Genomic DNA, 21,222 nt, shown 5'->3' with positions numbered 1-21,222 from the left:
GCCCTTCTTGATTGCAAACATAGTCCATGCAGCAAAATCAGCTCACTACAGTACTAAGATCATGGAAAATTCCAGCTGCAAAGAGCTCTTCAAGATTACTAGCAAGCTAATGTTAAGGAACAAATGTACACAACTTCCAACTACCTTCTCTCTAGTCGACGTTCCAAACCTGTTTGCAAATTTCTTCCGTGACGAAGTACAAACCATTAGAGATAAGCTTGACAACACAATTTCAATTGACTCATCATTGTGAAGCCTCTGCTGAAGAAACCGTCACTTGACCATAATGATTTAAAGAATGCCCGCCCAGTTTCTAATCTCCCATTTCATATCAAAAATCTTAGAAAAGGTTGTTTTATCCCAACTTGTATCTCATCTGAATTCAAACAGTCTTTTTAACAATGTACAATTTGCATATTGCCTTTGCCACAGTACTGAAAGTACTCTTCTAAAAGTAGTTAATGACATTCTCTCTGCTTTGCATAGTGGAAAGATCACAGTCCTCACCCTCCTTGATTTATCTGCAGCATTTGACACAACAGACCATGATATATTACTTCACCATCTCCAGCAGGTATTTGGCATTCATGATACAGCCTTACTGTGGTTCAAGTCTTACTTGGTCAACAGGACACAAATTGTGTCTGCAAATGGAATACACTCCAGCCCAGTTAATCAATGTTGTGGCATTCCACAGGGGTGTGTTCTTGGACCTGTTCTCTTCATTCTATACACTCAGCTGCTCTCACCAATTGTATGCTGATGACACCCAAATATACAAATCTAGCCACCCAACTGAACTTGATGCTACCATCCAAGGTGTAGAGAGGTGCATTTCTGATGTGAAATCATGGATGACATTTAACAAGCTGCAGATGAATGATGATAAAAATGAGGCTATTCTGATCACAACACAAAGACTTTCTCAGTCATATCCTTTACCTCAAACAATAAATAACAGTAACACCAACATTAAATTCACACAGTCAGTTCAAAACCTAGGTGTCACTCTGGATAGTACTCTCACATTGCAACAACATATCATGAACATATGCAAGGCTGCATATCTTGAGCTGAGATGCATCAGCTCAATTCGCAAATATCTTTCAGTTGATGCCACTAAAACACTTTTATGTTCATTAGTACTTTCAAGACTGGACTATTGTAACTCAATTATGTCTGGTTCATCTCAATATCTACTCCAGAAACTTCAAAAAAGTTCAAAACACAGCTGCTTGGATCATACTTAGAGTACCACGATCAGAGCACACCTCCCCGCTACTCTGTACCCTACACTGGCTATCCATTCAATCCAGAATCAAATACAAAATTTGATCTCTGTTCTACGTTTCACTGACAGACTCCAGTCCAACATACCTTTCCGATCTCACCCATGTGTACACACCAGCAAGATATTTATGCTCCTCTTCTGACAATCATATACTCATTACTCCCACTATGAAAACAAAGTCATATGGACAACGTTCTTTTGCATATCAGGGCCCAGCAATGTGGAATGAATTGCCCACTGAACTTAGACACAAATACACACTAATCCCATTCAAGAGTGCTCTTAAAACTCACTTATTTCAACTGCAAGAACAAACTTAAAGACCTAATAATGTTCCCTACCTTAAATATTTACAGCATGTTTTTATGTTTTCTAATTTCATGGTGTTTGTTTTCTGTAATAATATCATTATATATGTATTTTATGTTATAGGTGTTGTCTAATGTTGTAAAGCACTTAGAGCTTCTAAAGATTAGGTGCTATACAAAGTCCTCATTATTATTATTATTATTATAAATGCCCTTCTTGATACTCCAAATAATGCATCGAAACGCCCTTTTTGATTCTCAAATATTGCTTAGTCTTGTAATATGTGTACACTGCACATTTTTTGTCACATGATAAACCAAGGGATGATCAGCCTTATTAAAGTCCTGTAACAGTAGATCATAATTTATCTATGCATTGGTCTTCTGAATGATTAGTCTTATGAATCACATGCATGTCCCCAAAAGATGTAAATTTGGTGTAACTCAATCTCATTGATCCAGAGTCCTTCCTGTATGAATGTGATTGTATCACACTGGCATGGAGATAAACAGGGTTAAAATTAGGCCACCCTTTCTGCAGCAATAAAGTGGTATTATAATAGAGATGGCCTTTCCAGATGGGTGTCACACAAATGCAAGTTATAATTATCGTACATGCAGAGTTTGAAAAATGTAACTAATTTTTCAACATTTAATATTTGCATTTAAAAATTACATGTGAATGTTATAGAAACAGTGTGATCAAAATTATCAATGTTATTTTAAAAAATTAGTTTTCAGTCATGATGAGAAACCACAAACATCAGGCTGTAGGTATCATTGTGTGTCCATTCCACTGAATCACAGCTATAGAATGAATAATCATTATCTTTCTTTTTCCATCTTTCTGGCATCGTTTCTCAAAAGTGATCAAAGTACCCTCCTTGTTTTCATTTAGTTGTATTGCTTTTCCTTATAGACTGAGAATGTCTGATGACAATTTGCACTTTTGCAACAACTTATTTCTCAATCATTTGTTAAACAAAATGTTCAGTGTAATTGAATGGTGTTAATCAGAAAACCATTCAAGTTCATTTTGAAATCTGTGAAAAAGAAGCCAAAACAAAGACATACCATTTTTACTTTACAATGTCTGGGTGTCATGTTGACTGTGTGTCATCTTGACTTGAGCTGTGCAATACTTTCATCATAGCAGTTAATGTTTGTCATCAGCTGTACAATTATTGGTGGTAAATAAAAGCCAGTAATTATCAAAGTGACAAAATCTAAGAAATGCATAGTAGTACAAATAGTACAAATTATTGAATTATTTACCTCATGGTATGGGTCAAAGTAAGTTACTTATCATCATGTTGGAACAAATGACAATGTGTTGAATTTAGAAATCAGCAACTTTTATGACATTTCTATCGGTGGCCACCATTCAAGATAAGTTTGACTATTTTTGCATTAATATGCTGGCCACAGGCCATGTTAGTGGTATGGCCATCATAGTGGATTACTTTTGAACAAGCTTTTTTGTGCAAAGGGATTCTGGCTACATGAAACAAGTGGTCACTGGTGAGGAGGGCCATTCAAAAGAGGGATTACTGTATATTGGTTAATTAGTATGTCACAAATTTAGTTTTATTTGTTACACATAACCATTGATACAGTATATGCCATTAAATTAAAAAATAGTTATCACTAGTCTGTCACTAGGTAATTATTTTTAGAAATATAGTAGATCAAGGTCACATAGTCAATACCAACTTGCCAGCAGATGAGTCTTGATGCCAAAACGGCATAAAATATTTGAATTACTATATATTATGGATTATACTGCCAGAAATTACTGTATATTGCGATTATTCTGCCAGAAATTACTGTATAATTTGAATGATTCAGCCAGAAATTGCTGTATATTGTGGATTATTCTGCCAGAAATTACTGTATATTGTGGATGATTCAGCCAGAAATTACTGTATATTGTGGATGATTCAGCCAGAAATTACTGTATATTGTGGATTATTCTGCCAGAAATTACTGTTTATTGTGGATTATTCTGCCAGAAATTACTGTATATTGTGGATTATTCTGCCAGAAATTACTGTATATTGTGGATTATTCTGCCAGAAATTACTGTATATTGTGGATTATTCTGCCAGAAATTACTATATATTGTGGATTATTCTGCCAGAAATTACTATATATTGTGGATTATTCTGCCAGAAATTACTGTATATTGTGGATTATTCTGCCAGAAATTTACTAATCCTGCTAAATCTTCACAAATCCTTCCCACAAAACAGTGTCCACCACTTATCTACAATTAGAACATCTTTATTTCTTAAATATCACAATCATTCATAATTCAGACAAATAAATCTTGCTTTATAAAACCATGAAAGTCACTTGAAAAAAGTTAAAACAAATTCACAAGAAAAATAATCATTCTACAGAAATTAACTGAATTTTTTTATTTTCGCTTGTCATTATGTATCACAACTCCATATACAGACAATTTAAGGCAGTACCTGTTGTGCTAAGTGAAAGCAGGGTGTGTTATATATCAGAATTCCATATCCAGACGATTTGTGCCTTTCTTAAAAAGTAACAAACAGAAGGGCACTTGATTTGTATATAAGACAAGGGCAGATAAAGAAACAAAATACTAACACAAACATTAGCCGTCATCATGGGAGGGGTGAGTATTATTTACAGATATTACATTTACAGTCTTTACCATTCCAGAATAGAATTCAAGATCTAAATAAAATAAAGCTCGATTGCTCTCTAAAGTGGTTTGGTAGTTCTGACATTCCGTAGAGTGGAAACTTCATATCCAAACAATTTTTTGCCAAATGTTGAGATTTTAATTCTTGCAATATCTAAAATATTTGAATATCTAAAATGATATTTATTACATTTAAAACATTAAATTATCCAAATAACTGGGAGCATGCTTATTCAGTATTTTGAAAGTCTCTAGAGCCATAACTCTTGCACCTTGAGAGTCGTCATTTTTGCCATAAGTAAAATTTGATGATGGCTGCTTGTAAAATCATCATACACAAAAAATTCTTGTGTCTTTTCAAGTTTTGTGGTGTTCGTGTCACTGCAGAAATGCCAAGCCAAGGGACAGAAATTGAAATTGAGGAGGATAAATGTATATACCATTGTTAGTTAGTTGAGTCTAGTTAGCTTATGACAATACATTTCAAGACAGTTGTCTGGAAGCTTTCCTACAGAAGTTTATTTACATGTAAATCGAATTGCAGTTGATAATGTCAGTTCCAAGCAGTTTATCAATTTCTTCACAATTATGACATCAGTACTTCATACTGAATGTCTTTATACCCACAGCAATTGCTTGAAATTTTTCTGTGTTGGCTTGCATTTGTTAACAGCGAACCAGTCAATCAGAATATTTTACTATGCTTCAAGTGTGTTAATCAGAGTGTTAGAATCCAGCGAGGAAAATGACAAAGTGTTATCGTCAGAATAGTCATATATAAAGAGCCATATCTAATGAAAAAGAAGATATCATTCATAAAAACTTTAAAAGGTAATGAAAAGAACCAGGTCATATTTTGTCAGTGCAGTAGTTACGTCCCATCTGTCAATGAATTAAAGACATAACAAATGTTATATTTGCAATTTCTGAGAAAAATCATCTCCCTATTAATTTCATGCAGGTAGGATTTTAGGTAAGTTCACTTAAATAGCTAGACCCTTCAGTAAGTGGCTATTGAGGTAAGGTCACTTAAATAGCTAGACCCATCAGTAAGTGGCTATTGAGGTAAGGTCACTGAAGTAGCTAGACCCATCAGTAAGTGGCTATTGAGGTAAGGTCACTTAAGTAGCTAGACCCATCGGAAGTGGTTATTGAGGTAAGGCCACTTAAATAGCTAGACCCATCAGTAAGTGGCTATTGAGGTAAGGTCACTTAAATAGCTAGACCCATCAGTAAGTGGCTATTGAGGTAAGGTCACTTAAATAGCTAGACCCATCAGTAAGTGGCTATTGAGGTAAGGTCACTTAAATAGCTAGACCCATCAGTAAGTGGCTATTGAGGTAAGGTCACTTAAATAGCTAGACCCATCAGTAAGTGGCTATTGAGGTAAGGTCACTTAAATAGCTAGACCCATCAGTAAGTGGCTATTGAGGTAAGGTCACTTAAATAGCTAGACACATCAATAAGTGGATGCTGTATATGAAGGTGTCAGTTTCAGCAAATTCCACCTTCTTCAAAGGCAAAATGCAGACTTCACACTCCAGTACCATTATAAATGTCAAAATATCTTGAGTGGTGTAGGAAATGTTAGAGGAAACTTGAACTTAGTCTTTGATATACAGCTTTATATAAATATAACAAAACAAGTGAAGATTTATACAGCCTCATTTTCAAACACAATTTGTCAAATCCCCATTTGTTCTCTGTATAGCAGTGGTTCCCAAAGTGTGTGGTACTGCCCTCTTTGGGGCTGTGTGATTACCGAGGGGGTCGTTAATGCTGAATAATGCTTGTTAAGGGGTAAGGTAGGGGTGTGCTGAGGATAACCATGGGGGGGTGGCCCAAAAAAATTTGGGTACCACTGCATTAGAGGAGCAACTGAATCTTGGAATCTATGTGGCTAGCTCTGAAACAACTTGGACATTGTCCAATCATTCAGATTTTCAAAAAGTACATATGACTGCATACAATTAAGCTGACTGGTGACAACTGAAACATTATTAGACACTGGACTATTACAATTATGAAAACTACTAGTCGAAGAGGAAATTTACTAGCTTTGGACTAGCAGACTGCTGCTAATTTGAGGGTGTCATGTTTACCCCGACCCAGAGTAACCCAGTTTGAAACATGTATAATCAAGGTAATTCTGACGGGTCATTGTTGATGTTGAACATTGCCGAAGGCTAGCACTAATCCGTTACGTAAGATTGTTGTGGCTAGAATCGAAGGACCGGACATTGGAGTTGCACACAGCCAATTATCACCTAGGTGTCGAAATGTTTCCAAGATCAAAAGAAATTGCCTGAAGAAGTGGGAGTGTCCTAACTTCTTTCCCCTGCAAACAGACAGACAGGTTGAACTGGCCGCTAAGACGATTGGACAGGGGCACAGCGCCACCCAATCAGAATCGAGATGGGGGGAGACCTTGATTTGGGTAGAATGATATCCCTGAGTTTTCCGGCAAAAGTTAGTTCGCTGAGAGAAATTACCCAGAGAAGAGGTTAGCGTAACTCCGAATAGCCATTCGTTATTGGCGGGAAAATCTTAGAGCGGGAAGGTCTAAGTACAGAAAGCTTCAAAAGGTCAGTAGATATTTGTTCGGTCTTTGTGGAATGCGACTGCATTTTAATTGTAGGTCGTATGTATACTTTATTAGTACTAGAATCGTAGTACGAAGAATTACTTTGTTTTGTTAATATGTTTGCATATTTTGAAGGAATGAGTTGTTTGTTTTGTTAATATGTTTGCATATTTTGAAGAAATGAGTTGATATTTGTAAAGAATTATATAGCTTGCCAGCTGTCGTAAGAGTTAATATTGTAATTTACTATGTGGGTATTTTATAGTAGACTAACACATATGTTCATATGATTATAGATTTTGCCATTGTTGAATATTTGTAATGTACAGACATGCGTCTGATTTTGTCAGATTGTAGTACGATGAGATTAAATATATATGTGTATATACTGACGTGACGCAATGTATTGATGTCTGTATAGCAATTTGCTGATACTGTGTTATTACGCCATTGTTTACCCTGCAAGAAGTGTGTGGGAATTTTGATGTGTATGCATGTGTGGCCGAAACAGTGACAGCTGTCTGTTGGTTAATTGTCGTTATAGTGTGAGGTGAGGTTCGATTAAACATTTGTTAACGCCTTGTGGTTTTTCACAGGAAGCTTTGAGGGACAGACCAGTTAAAGTTTGGTCCCGTTGTCTCGGATAGAGAGACGGAGGAAAGGAGGGAAGAAGAGGGTGGAGTTGAAGTCTGGGAGCGGAACTGGAGGAGGAGATAATAGAGAGGGAAAGGAGAAGTTGAAGTCTGGAGCGAAGCCGGAGGAGATAGTAGAGAGGAAACAGAGACAAAGAAGGAGTTAGAGGAACGGAAAGAAGGAAGAATCAGCGGGAAGAAATAGATGAGTAGATGCAAGGACAGGGGGAAAATCGAACTCACACTGTAAATCACGGGATGAATTAGGCTGTCACTTGGTCGAGGGAAAGACGAGTGATTGGAAGTTATTGTTTTAAATTATCACATTTATTAAATTGTTATTGATTGAATTTCATCTTCGTGTTCTCTATCATTTAACCGTCGGCATTGCTGACTGGGGGCTCAGAGCTGTAAATCTACATCATCACTAATTTAACTTTCTAACCTAACGAGCCAGGGTGGAACTTTCAATTTAATTTAATTAAATTATATTGGGAGAACCCCACCCCAATACGACAGAATGTCACAGAAGCCCTGTTAAATTACTTTGACTAAGCTCTTCAAGATCAAATAGTTTTAACACATACTTAAGTCTGAGCTCAAACAGTTAGTGCATTCTGTTGAGTTTAATTATAACATTTTAGTCAAATATTATATAAAAGCATACAAATGATAGAATGCACAGTACCTTGTATCTTCATGTTATTTATAAATCCTATATATTGTTAATCAAAAAATTCTGTTGTTCTGTAAGACACACAGTACTAATGATATGGAAAAATGGGAACCAGCCTGAACATAAAATAGAGTATATATTGGTTAGGCTGACCAGGATTGATTAATAATGTAACTTATGTTTTAGTAAAAAGAAACTTTTGAGAGCTTATCCTAGTTGTAAGTGAAAAATATAGAAACGTTTAATTGATGGAATTTCAGTCCTTTAACGGTCTTGAGTTTGGAACACTCATTAGTAAAATTAGCACCTGACTCTTTGGTGCGGAATTGAAAGTACATGTTTCAAACACATGCAGGTCCAGAAATTGCTGCAGCTCATATCTCTACTGCTACACAGAAGCTGACATCCAGGTTTCCTCTGTACTGATAAATATAAGTTTGATCATAAGCACTCACAAATTTTAAGTTATTGAATTTTTAATATCATGGTGTTTGCATAGGTTTACTATGGGAACTGAATTAGTACTGTGAGTCCTGTATGCACATTGTAATAAGGGAAATAACTCTTGTGAATAAATGTCTTGTTATGAAAGGCAAAAGAAATTGAACTAATCTTCTTGGCAAAATATGTTAAAAATGATGATTTCTTGCAAAATGCAAAGAATTCTTTTTATTGTTAGTATTCTGGACAACCTAAAAACAATAGCCAAGGACAAAGAAACACAAATAAGCTTTTTTGCAGAATGAATTGTCTGTCATAATCATTTATACCATGTCTGCGGCGGTTCGAGTCTAAGATTCAGCCAATGTGGGTATGTGAGAAAGCTTGACAGAAGCTTCTTGAGGGTCGGTGGTTCTTTCCGGGGTTTTCCCGGGTTCTTCCTCCACCATTAATACTGGCCGCCATGTATAGCCTATCGTGTGCTGAAAAATGGCGTTAAACCCCACAACAACAACAACAACAACAACATTTATACCAAGTGTGATGAGAATTTTTTAAGCGATTCATGAAAGGTATGCTAATTAAAACTTTAACCTAAGTTTAACTGTTGAAGACACCAGTGCTAGAAAGGTGGCTGCTGTGTCTTATTTCACACTAATATGGGGCTCAGTATTGGCGGCACCCACTGTATGTAAAGTTGGTATTATCAGAAAAATAAAATCAAAAAGGTTTTGATGCAGAGTTGCATCCTTTATAATACAAAATTCAGGGAAGAGTGGGAAAAAAAATCAACTATTTTCCAGGTTGAAAATTTTATTTCACTAAACAGCAGCATTTGCTTAAAGACACTTCAAGATCTATTCATATAAAGCATAAAACTAAACATCTGTATTATTGATAAATATACATAACATATAAAATAGAGATGGCACTAGAATAATTTTATAATGTGGAGAAAAAACATCCAGTCATACATCATGTTTAAACCTATTCAGCAGGAAATCCATAATTCCAGATATGCATATTCCCAGACATCCATACTTCCATATATGCATATTCCCAGACATCCATAATTCCAGATAAGCATATTCCAAGACATCCATACTTCCATGTATGCACATTCCCAGACATCTATAATTTTAGATATCCTGATTTCCAGACATTCATAATTCCATACATCCATATTTCCTGACAACCATAATCCCAAATATCCATATTTCCAAAACAAAACAACAATACTCATCACAAAACCAGTAATTTGTTAAGGGCTGTTCCATTAAAAAATACATGGGACCCAGGGAAGCACTTTTAAAGTGGAGTACCCACCCAGATGGATGTAATTTAAAATTTCTTCTCATTTTAATATGAACACTGTAAAATCAAACTACCCTGGCATATATTTTTTTAAAAACTGCCTTCCCTGGGTACCATGTATGTTTAACTGGAACAGCCCTAATGAAAAACAAAATGCCCCTCCATGTATGTTTAAATTAAACAGCCCTAATGAAGAAAAAAAATGCCCTTCCACTGTGACCTTAATGGAAAGACAGAAAGAAATTAAACAGACAAGGATAATAATATATGCCCAATGACAATCACAGTGGAGCATATAATTAAAAAGGCAGATAGTGTTAGTAGGTAAAAGACACAATAAAACTGTCTTAAATATGTGATGCAATCTGTTTGTAAAGAAAAAAGCATTTATAAGCATTTTTTTTACTTATCAATACCTTTTTTGTGTTTATAGCAACAAAACAAAATCCATGATAATGGGTATTGCTAGATTAAAGTGAATTTACACTGGTTTACCAGTTAGGGACTCTTGCTAAAAATCTCATACAAGACTATCAGGATTTCATATCCAAAGATGTAATTATATAGTGCAATGCACAGAATGCTACTAATAAGAGGTGTCTTTGGTCAGTCAGGCAGAAATCCTAAGGTACATGACTGTCATATTCAATACAAACTACCATGAATAACAGACTGCAGCAATGACAAAGAAGGGATGAGCATTCTAAAGTCAATCAGGTAAAACTAAGGTACATGATTGTAATATTTAATAGGAAAATATCAGAAATAATAGACTAGCAGTGATGAAGGAATAAGTGTTCTTTAGTAAATCTGGCAAAACTCCAAGGTATATGACTGTAATATTTACCATAGTATAAAATACCAAGATGCAAACATTTGTTTGCAGTGAAAGTATTTTCATGAAAAAAATTGATGAAAAAATGATGGAAGCAAATTTCCCAAAAGGAACATATTGTGTTACTGGCATTATACAATACCAGTAAACACTGCTCCTGTAATGCTGTTCTGTAACACTACCAAGATACTTTCTGAAAAAACTGTTTTTTTTTTATAAAAAATAAATATTGATAAATGCTGACAGTTGTGGTAGATTGGAGCAACAAAGATACTCTTGAAGTAATTATTAAGAATAAATATATTAATGTTAAAAGCCTGGAGAGAATAATAGATCTATAAGACAAACTAGAAAATAACAGGTAATTATAGATAACCAGTAACATATATTGTATTTAAGCTATATCAAAGGAATGGGCAAAAATTTAAAGACTTGTACAGTTTACCTATATAAGCATTACATTGGTCCATCACTCCATATAGCTATTATATTGGTCCCTCAACCTATATTTACATTACACTGGTCCATCACTCCATATAGGCATTTCATTGGTCCCTCCCTCTATAGATATTTCATTGGTCCCTCAACCCATACTGATATTATACTGGTCCCTATGCACAGACGTTACATTGGTCCCTCAACCTAAAGTGACATTACACTGATCCATCACTCTGTATCAATGTTAAATTGGTCCATCACTCTATATAAACATTACACTGGTCCGTTACTTCATATAGGCATTACACTGGTCCATCATTCCATACAGACATTTCAATGGTCCCTCTCTCTTTATTGACATTACATTGGTCCCTCAACCCATACAGGTATTATATTGGTCCATCACTCTATACAGACAATACATTAGTCCATCACTTCATTTAGTCATTAAATTCTCTCAACCCATACATGGTTTGGACCACTAATTACTTTCTATGGATAGCAATGTTTACATTTTAGAAACTAAAAGTATTTTGTGCACTAGATGACCCAGTACACAACATATAATTCATTAAAAATTTTCTGAACAAACAAAATATGTGGAGCAGCATTTTCTTGAGAAAAATGTCCTTAAAGCAGCATACCAATAAATGCTCTCTAAGTCATCTGTTTGGTAAAAAAAATATCAGAATCATGTACATGTGCCATCAGAATTTATATAGAAGTTGAAAACACTGACAAAAGTCTCAGAAAATTAAAACAAGGAAAATTTCATGCTGATATTACAGCCAATGGTCCCAGCTCTGAGTATTAAGTACAGTATTCAATGCTGTGCCACTTTGAGACTGGTACCCTGCCTGATTAATAATTAATGATCTGATTCCTATATTGGATTCTCACTCCATATAGATTTGACATTGATATCATACTCCTCGTAGGTTTTACACTGGTCTCTTCACTCCATGTAGGTTTTACACTGGTCCCTCACTCCATACAGGTTTTACATTTTTCCCTCACACCCGTATAGATTTTGCATTGATCTCCTCACACCAGGTAGGTTTTATGTTGGTCCCTCACTCTATGTAGGTTTACATTGGCACCTCACTCCATATAGGTTTTACTTTGGTCTCTCACCATAAAACCTTATTACACTGCTGCAGACTGAAGAGATAACAGGTGTCTTTCTGTAGTAGTGTCTGGACTAATCAAATAATGTAATAAACAAGCACAAGATAGGCTATACATGGTGGTCAGTATTAATGGTGGCCCCGATAACAGATGACTTTCTGTAGTAGTGTCTGGACTAATCAAATAATGTAATAAACAAGCACAAGAAAGGCTATACATGGTGGTCAGTATTAATGGTGGCCCCGATAACAGATGACTTTCTGTAGTAGTGTCTGGACTAATCAAATAATGTAATAAACAAGCACAAGATAGGCTATACATGGTGGTCAGTATTAATGGTGGCCCCGATAACAGATGACTTTCTGTAGTAGTGTCTGGACTAATCAAATAATGTAACAAACCCTAATCATTCAACATGTCAAGTAAAATATATGCCAAGTTTTGTTGTGGGGGGAATGGGCTTATAAAAAATTAATTAAATAAATAACAACATATACTATACACTACAATCAGGACATGAATACATTCTTGATCTAAAGCTTAATTACTTCATGAAACAATGCTTCATCCATATTTTTTTATATCAAATAATAATAATAATAATAATAATAATGTTAATAATAATAATAGAAAAATAGCTGGAGTTATCATGCAGAAATGAAATGTGTACATCTGGAAATAAAAGAGGATAATAACTCTAAATCTGGTTGAGTCTGGTTAGACTGGATACTATATAAATTTTAAATTCCAGGAAATACACAAATTGTCACTTCAATGTATAAATTGGAATTCTTTCCTAAGGAAAGAAACTCTGAAACAGAATGAACATAACTTTTACACCAATAACAAATATGTGGTATATACAAAGAATATTTTCAAATATGCACAAGTATCACAGTCACTAACTAATAGTGTCATTCAATACAATTAAAAAATATATTACTAAAAGTATGAATATAATGTGGACAAACAAAATGGAAAGTTGGCATATGGGCATTTTTGTAGATGCAAAAATTCATTGAAGTCTCCTGAACATATAGAGACCAAGACATTTAACTGCCTCATTTGTTTTAACTGCTATAGTCTGACTCTACATCCCGGTTTGTTTGTAAACCACCCCCCACCAATTTCAAAAATGAGAACGTTTAATGTGATAAAAAGTGCACAGAACTAAGTCAATTGAATCACTGATTTATAATTTCTAACCTGACTGTGATCAGAATGGCACTAATGCTGGCATCCCCTGCACCATTTCATGCTTAACGGACTTTCAATACTAACATGGCGCCATATTGCATACACCGTAGGCTAGTTTATTTCCATCAGACAACATAATGATGTAGTTCATCCTGTTTGGCAATGCTGAATAATTGCGTAAATTACATAACTTTGAGAGTTTGGAATTATATCCCTCTGCATACAAGAACATAGAAATTAAACCGTGTGTTAAATCCACATGAAAAGCATAGCTGTCATTTTCCTTTGCTTGATTTGACATTGTAAATATCAAAAGCAGAGGACTTATGTATGTACACATGTAGTCGTAATACACCTCTTTGCTGAAAATGGACTTGTCCAGAAACTGGAAATGGATTCAAGCATGTCCATCTATTGCACTGAAAACTTCCGTTAAGCACGAAACGCGCATAAGATGACGGTGTTAGGGCCACTCTACTCAGAGTCAGGTTAGAAACTATAAATCAATAAATGAATTGACTAAGTTCCCTGGACATTTTATAACATTAAAGGTTTCCATTATTTAAATCAGTAGAGGGGTACAAACAAACGGGTTTGTATTATCAGACTATAGTCCCATATAATATTTTTTTTCCAATGGTTCATGTATTGTCATCAAATATCAGGTATAACAGGCAACTGAAAATTATTAACATACCTGATAAAAACATTTGCCAAGAACTGGAAAATTTCATAATTTTTGCAAATGAGTTTTTTGTTTATATTCTGGTACAACATTTGATTTTTTTTTGTTGCTTTTTCAGTTGTTTTTATTTTTACCAAGAAGTGTCAGTATTACAATCAATGAATATTTACCATTGACTTGTTCTTAATTAGATTAACACTTTCCCATTTATATTATTTTAATGTTAACTGCAATATTTTACTTAATCAATGATGGCTACTGGCAAGAATACTTGGGCTCTCACATAACCACATAAATATGAATGCAAGTTATGGCAGGACAGAGTAACTCGACCATTTAATGAATGCCATATTGATAAAGGGCAAATGCACTAAATATGTTTTTCCTGGTAATCAAAGTTTATTACTGTAAACATGTTCTTTAGCAAGAACCTCATGGCTACACAACATTTAATCTGTAAATTCCATTGTGAATTATGCATCACAGTGACTTAATTTTAGAGTGCAATAATACCAAGCAGAATGACAGAGCAAACAACAATATCTGCACCTGAGCAACTGCATCAGCTAAGCCATATCTTTGAAAACGAAAACATTCAATGTGAAATACACATCACAATGACCTTTTTAGGAAGTGATGTAGTACTCTAAGATGTTAACCCCTTCTCTTAATGTCAATATAATCTTCATTAATGTTGGCTTACAAGGATTTTAAGATTTAGGTATAAAACCATGAAGTAAGACACCATATTATGAAATTACAAAAGATACAGGAATCTTTGACTTTATGAACTAAACAAGATGAGAATGAGGATATAAAATCTGAGGAAAAATATATACTGTGTTCAATGTAATACTTGCACACTGTGGTTAAGAAACTATTATTTGGATAAATATGAGGTTTAGGATCATCAAAATAAGTGCACATTTGCAAAATTACAAGCAATGACATAATCAAGTGCACGTACATACAAGAGTCAGCTGCCTTTGAGTTGCAAACTCTCAACTAAAGAGGTACACTGACTATCACTTCATACTGAATAAAACATACATGAAATGTCAGTCAGGCAAAGTGGCAAGTTCAAAAGTGACTGTCATGTTCTCGGTGGATGTTATGAAATGCTTTTCTCTCACGCAGTGAATGGCATTGATATGCTATGAAAAGGAATTTTTTTAAAAGAGTTTTGACCACAAAAAGAGGTGTGCACATAGTAATGTACAAGCATATATTACATCAAATACAGCAGATTTTATGTCAAATATAATGAAACAATTACATTTGCAAAAAGATGTTTAAAAAAATGAGTACATTATAAAGATCATTCTTAGGAAATTAAGGAATCAACAGTGTATATAAGCTATGTATCAGTATTTGCAAATGGTAACAACATTATATAGTAAATAATCAATAAAATATACACATGAAGAATAAAAAGAAGTCTGTAAAAATACAGACTAGAAATTTGATAAAAAATAAGTCAATTTGAAAGCTATATCATTCATTATCCAGCATCGTAATGAAGGCATGTACAAGACAATCATACAAATACCTTATATCATTTAATCAATAGATAAACAATTATATGTTATCACAACAGTACCTACAGCAGGCAAAATTCACCATTTTCTTGCAATAATGTATTTTTCTAGGAACACGCATTAGCAGGCTAATTAACATTTAAGTATATCGGACAGGACAGCATAAACACACTTGAAACTGTTGGAAAAAAAGTGCATACATTTTCCCCCAGCATCCTGTATATCTTCTAAATTCATAAAATTGTATGCATTTATTATAAATTGTATGAGTGTCTGTACATTATATCTAGAAATTTATAATAAAATTATATTAGTATTTCTATGTATTGCTTAAGTACAGAACCATAAATAATTTGTGTGTCTGTTTTGATGTTTTTGTAGGATCTCTTAAGATTTTTTTTTATTCTCTTTGATATGAATGATTCCATGACCCTACCACAGTACTTTTATTCTATTTGCAATAAAAAATAATTGTGTATAAAAAGAAAAAACACTGACTCATTCACATTCAACTGGATTTTCTTATGACCTCAAGAATTTGAAGGAACCCAGTGCATATCTTTCTGAATCAAATGAGATCTGTCAAATGAGAATACAAAAACTTTTATTTCTGAAAGTGTTTTCTACCAAAATACTCTCTGAATGAAAACAGTTCCATGAGGTGGATAGCAAATATAAATGGGACATGGAAAAAAGAGAGAAAATAATTTATCCAAAAAATTGTCATGTACTGGTTACCATAACTAAATACATGTTTGAAAAAAAGCTCCCTCAAAGGGACTAATGCTGTACTGCTGAAAAGAATTTCAAGGAATCAAAGGATAAGACCGTTTCTTCTTTTCAACTGGTGAGTGTTGACATCTCTATCATTCTTGAGCTATTGAAAGATTTTTAAGATCCTGCCATGGTGACTATCTTAGATGCAAGATCAACGTCATTTTCATTTAGGACCTACCAGATATCATAAGAATTTGTATTGTTGTTGACAATTATTATTATCCATTCAGGAAGAGTAGCAATAAGAACAGTTTCAACTTGGCCATTGCAGTCACTAATTAATATAAGATCTGCACAATTTAGGTCTAACTAGATATCATAAGAAGTCCTTTGTTACAAACCCCATGTCAATATGACCATCCATTCTAGAGGGATAAGATTTTCATAATAATTGCTGTATAGATTGACATTATTTTCATTTCAGATCTGTATAAGCCATAAAATGTCTTAGGATAAAAACCATAAACCAATATGACTTTCAAATTAGGAGAAGTAGTGAAAACAAGACTTTTAAGAGACTACCATCAATAATGGCCATGTTGGAAGTTAAATCAGTACTATTTCAATAAGGACTAATTAGACAGCAAATAAGTCTTCCGAGGTATCCCATGTTGATAAAAATTTCAGTTCATAAGAAGTAGTAATAACAAGATTTTCAAAATGACAGCCATGGCAGCCATCCTGGATCATTTAAATTTTGGGACTAAAAATAACACAAGTTTTTAGTCAAAACCCCAATGTGCTATGACCATCCATTCAGGATGTGTTGCAATAACAAGATTTTCAAGATGGCCACTAAACAGGCCATAATAAATGTCCAATTGGCACCATTTTCATTTAGGACCAACCAGACCTTGAGATGCATGCATGTGTAAAGTTTCATGGTAATCATTCCTAGTGGTACAGAAAAAACAATAACAAACTTGTGCTAACAGATGGACAGACAACAGTCAACATGCCATTCTGGAAGCTCATCAAGTCTATAACCTGTAAAGCCAACAAAGGACATATGTACATGTTTACACATGTGTATGTTGATCATTCTGTCATTCTGAAGTTCAGTGGCATAGCTAAGCATATACACATTTTCAAGTTTTAAAGGACTCCCTCTCTCTACCACCTGCTGAAAGGTCCAGCTCCCTTATATAATACACATCAGAAAATATGTAAGAAATCTGACTAGCATGTCAATTCTGCTTAATTTTATTTGCACCAACAACATATCACAATGTCATAAGTTATACGAACTGTTGATTTCTCCAAAAATGTCGGAAATGACGACACCGTGAGATTTCTTTGTCAAGCAATGATGACAGCTATATGTCTATGTCTTCTTCATCACTTTCATCACCCTACTAAGTGCCGCAGTCTTTCATTTAGTTCTCTCTCTTTGGTAAGAAGATTGTTTGAGTGCTTCTTGAATGCTTCAAATTCCTGTCAATAAGCAAAATAAAGTAAAATTTCATTTGGTGTGATTTTATGTGTGGCTTATGGCTTTGCATGTTTGATGACACAGACACCAACAAATTTCCAACATGTATTGTGAAAGAGACACCAACAAATTTCCAACATGTATTGTGCAAGAGACACCAATAAATTTCCAACATGTATTGTGCAAGGCTAAATATAAACATTGAAAGTGACTTCAGCTCACAAAGATGAGGGATCATGAATGTAACTGAAACCATAAAATGTCAGTTGAAAGTGAAAATCTACCCATGGCCATTCATTGTCTCTTCAGTCAGCTCTGAAAATATCTGCTATAACTGTGTACTAAAGCCCTATCTAATATGCATGGACTGTGACAGGTTGGATATAATTTCCATGCATATAATAGCTCATAATTTTCTGTATTAACCAATAGATGTGGATAATCATCATGCACGGTCAAGTTTGGTTTCAAGACAACATAACGGAAACAATTTCAATAAAAAGCATACTTACAAGATTATTTTTTACAAATGAGAACTCACTGTTTTTGCTATATTTGTGATACCTTATCTGCATAGTCACAGTAATTCTCAAGGTTTAATGACACAGAAATCCTTAATACATGAGACTGCTGGGTGCTGAATAACAGAGGCACAAAATACTGAAGTAAAATATCATCTTGTTGATGATCTGACTTCTGTTATATTATTATCTCTATAATAATGCATTATGATTTAAAGTCATTCAAAATCATTCATATTTAACCCACAATAGCATCCTTAATGAATTATGTATGGTGGTAAGTTACAGTCAATTTTGTCTCAAGTACCCACCTCTAAATAGCATAGTTTTGGTTTTTGTCAGTTTTAACAACACTTTTAATACCTTACTGGCTATGTCATGCCAAGGAAATGGTAACTAAGTGCTTTTTCCCATACATACACAATGATGCAGCTGAACCAGGCTGGCCTGGGTAGGTGTGAACCCATGGCCCTTGGATTTCAGTCTGACACTCTACTAAGCTGTTTAGGCTCCCTCTAAAAGGTGATGACTTCAAAAGCCTGGGTGTTGCTATAATCTGGTATCGTTCTAACTGAGGGAACTATTGATTATGTTGTTATATCAACTTAAAATTTACCTTTATCACCTCATCGTATTTTTGGTCAGCTTCTGACAATTCATCCCGCAATTTTTTTACTTGTTTGTTGGTATTCACTGCTGCAGCCTCTCTCCTTAAATAATAAAGAAAGCAAAAATTCCAGAATTATGTGGCATCAGGATAGATGGAACAAAATTTATTCTCAAAGCATAAGTTTCAGTTACATACCATGAAATGTCAAATTTACGAATCTAATAAAAATGTAATTCAGAATGAATGCAAAAATGAACATAAACAGAATGCAGAAGAAACACACATAAAATGATGAATGTATTTTTAAGAAAACTGAGAGCATAAATGCAGAACAATGATTGAAAACTGAATCAAATGGCAATGCATTTTAACATTGATTACTTTCAAGTCATTGTAAAATTTGGGCAGTTGAAAGCACTTTTGTATGATAATCTAGGATTAGATTCTACATGTTTCCAGATGAAAGCCCTTTCACATCATATCCAGGACCAGATTCCTCTAAATGTGTAGTCAAAAGCCCTTTTGCATGATAATCTAGGATCAAATTCTGCTAACCCTTTTGTGTCATAATCCATGATCAGATTCAATAAATGTCAACACCAGAAAATCTTTCACATGATAATGCTGGGTCAGATTCTGCTAAATGTGTAGTCAAAAGCAAAAGCCCTTTCATGTAATAATCTAGGATTCTGATAAATGTGTACAGTCAAAAGCCCTTTCATGTAATTATCGAAGATTCTGATAAATGTGTACAATCAAAAGCCCTTTCATGTAATAATCCATGATTCTGATGAATGTGAAGAGTCAAAAGCTCTTTCATGTAATAATGCAGGATCAGATTCTGCTAAATGTATACAATCAAAAACCATTCTGCAGATTCTGCTAGATGTGTAGTCAAAAGCCCTTCTGCATGATAATCAAGGATCAAATTCCACTAACCCTTTTGCATGATAATTCAAGATCATATTCAATAAATGTCAACACCACAAAACCTTTCACATGATAATGCAGGATCAGACTCTGCTAAATGTATACGGTCAAAAGCCCTTTCACATCATTATTCAGAATCAGATTCTGCTAAATATGTAAAGGATAAAAAATAAAGCCCTTTCACATGATATGCAGAATCAGATCCTGCTAAATGTATACAGTCAAAAGCCCTTTCACATCGTTATCCAGAATCAGATCCTGCTAAATATATACAGGCAAAAGCCCTTTCACATGATATGCAGAATCAGATTCTTTCTACCACTGATTCTTCACCTCATACAAATGACACTAATGACATCATCACTAAAATTGTTCCTGTACAAATGACACTAATAACATCATCACTAGTAATTGTACCTGTGCAAATGACACTAATGACATCATCACTAGTAATTGTACCTGTACAAATGACACTAATGACATCATCACTAGTAATTGTACCTGTACAAATGACACTAAAGACATCATCACTAGTAAGTGTACCCATACAAATGACACTAATGACATAGTCACTAGTAATTGTACCTGTACAAATGACACTAATGACATCATCACTAGTAATTGTACCTGTACAAATGACACTAATGACATCATCACTAGTAATTGTACCTGTACAAATGACACTAATGACATCATCACTAGTAAGTGTACCCATACAAATGACACTAATGACATCATCACTAGTAATTGTACCTGTTCATGTTTTATCTGACTGAAACAAATTAATAAATAAAATTTCCTGACAAATATTCTTCTTGTTATTATTACACTGATTTCAACTGAAGCTTCACTGTGGTCTTTTGCATTTTATAAATTTGCTTTTTTATTACAGCACAATTTAAGAAGATATGAAAGTTATTACTCTGTCCCTATACAGAATGGCCTTAAAACTGCATTATGTCTTTAACATCTGGAATAAATACAACTTGAATAGCTTCATGATTTTTATTTAAATTTGAAGACTAATCAGTTTTGGCATTAAATAAGGTTATCATTTAGGGAAATAAAGAATAATAGTTAAATAGATTTACCTTGTTGACATCAATTCTCTTTTTATTTCTGTGCTGATAATATTTGTTTATGAACATTTCATGGTGCTACTGCACACTTACCCTAATGTCATATGTGACATATAATACACCCAGATA

General features: G+C 34.2%; 1 protein-coding gene across 1 annotated transcript in view; it reads right to left on the bottom strand.

Moving 5' to 3' along the window:
* Positions 1–9,404: 9,404 nt before the first annotated feature.
* The window catches only part of LOC149776241 (coiled-coil domain-containing protein 89-like), a 33,996-nt gene continuing 22,178 nt past the window's right edge, over positions 9,405–21,222 (bottom strand). Inside the window, exons 6-7 of the mRNA XM_089942645.1 lie at positions 19,091–19,184; positions 9,405–17,955 (exon numbers count right to left, since the gene is read on the bottom strand). Of these exons, the coding sequence (XP_089798771.1) occupies positions 17,869–17,955; positions 19,091–19,184 (181 nt within the window). The 3' untranslated portion in view covers positions 9,405–17,868. The remainder of the gene's footprint in view (positions 17,956–19,090; positions 19,185–21,222) is intronic.

This window comes from Sinohyriopsis cumingii, chromosome 18 (genome assembly GCF_028554795.1).
Source record: "Sinohyriopsis cumingii isolate HCF-2022 chromosome 18, ASM2855479v2, whole genome shotgun sequence".
NCBI lineage: Eukaryota > Metazoa > Mollusca > Bivalvia > Unionida > Unionidae > Sinohyriopsis > Sinohyriopsis cumingii.
The sequence above is the reverse complement of the archived record's forward strand: the minus strand, read 5'-3'. Positions and strand labels throughout refer to the sequence as shown.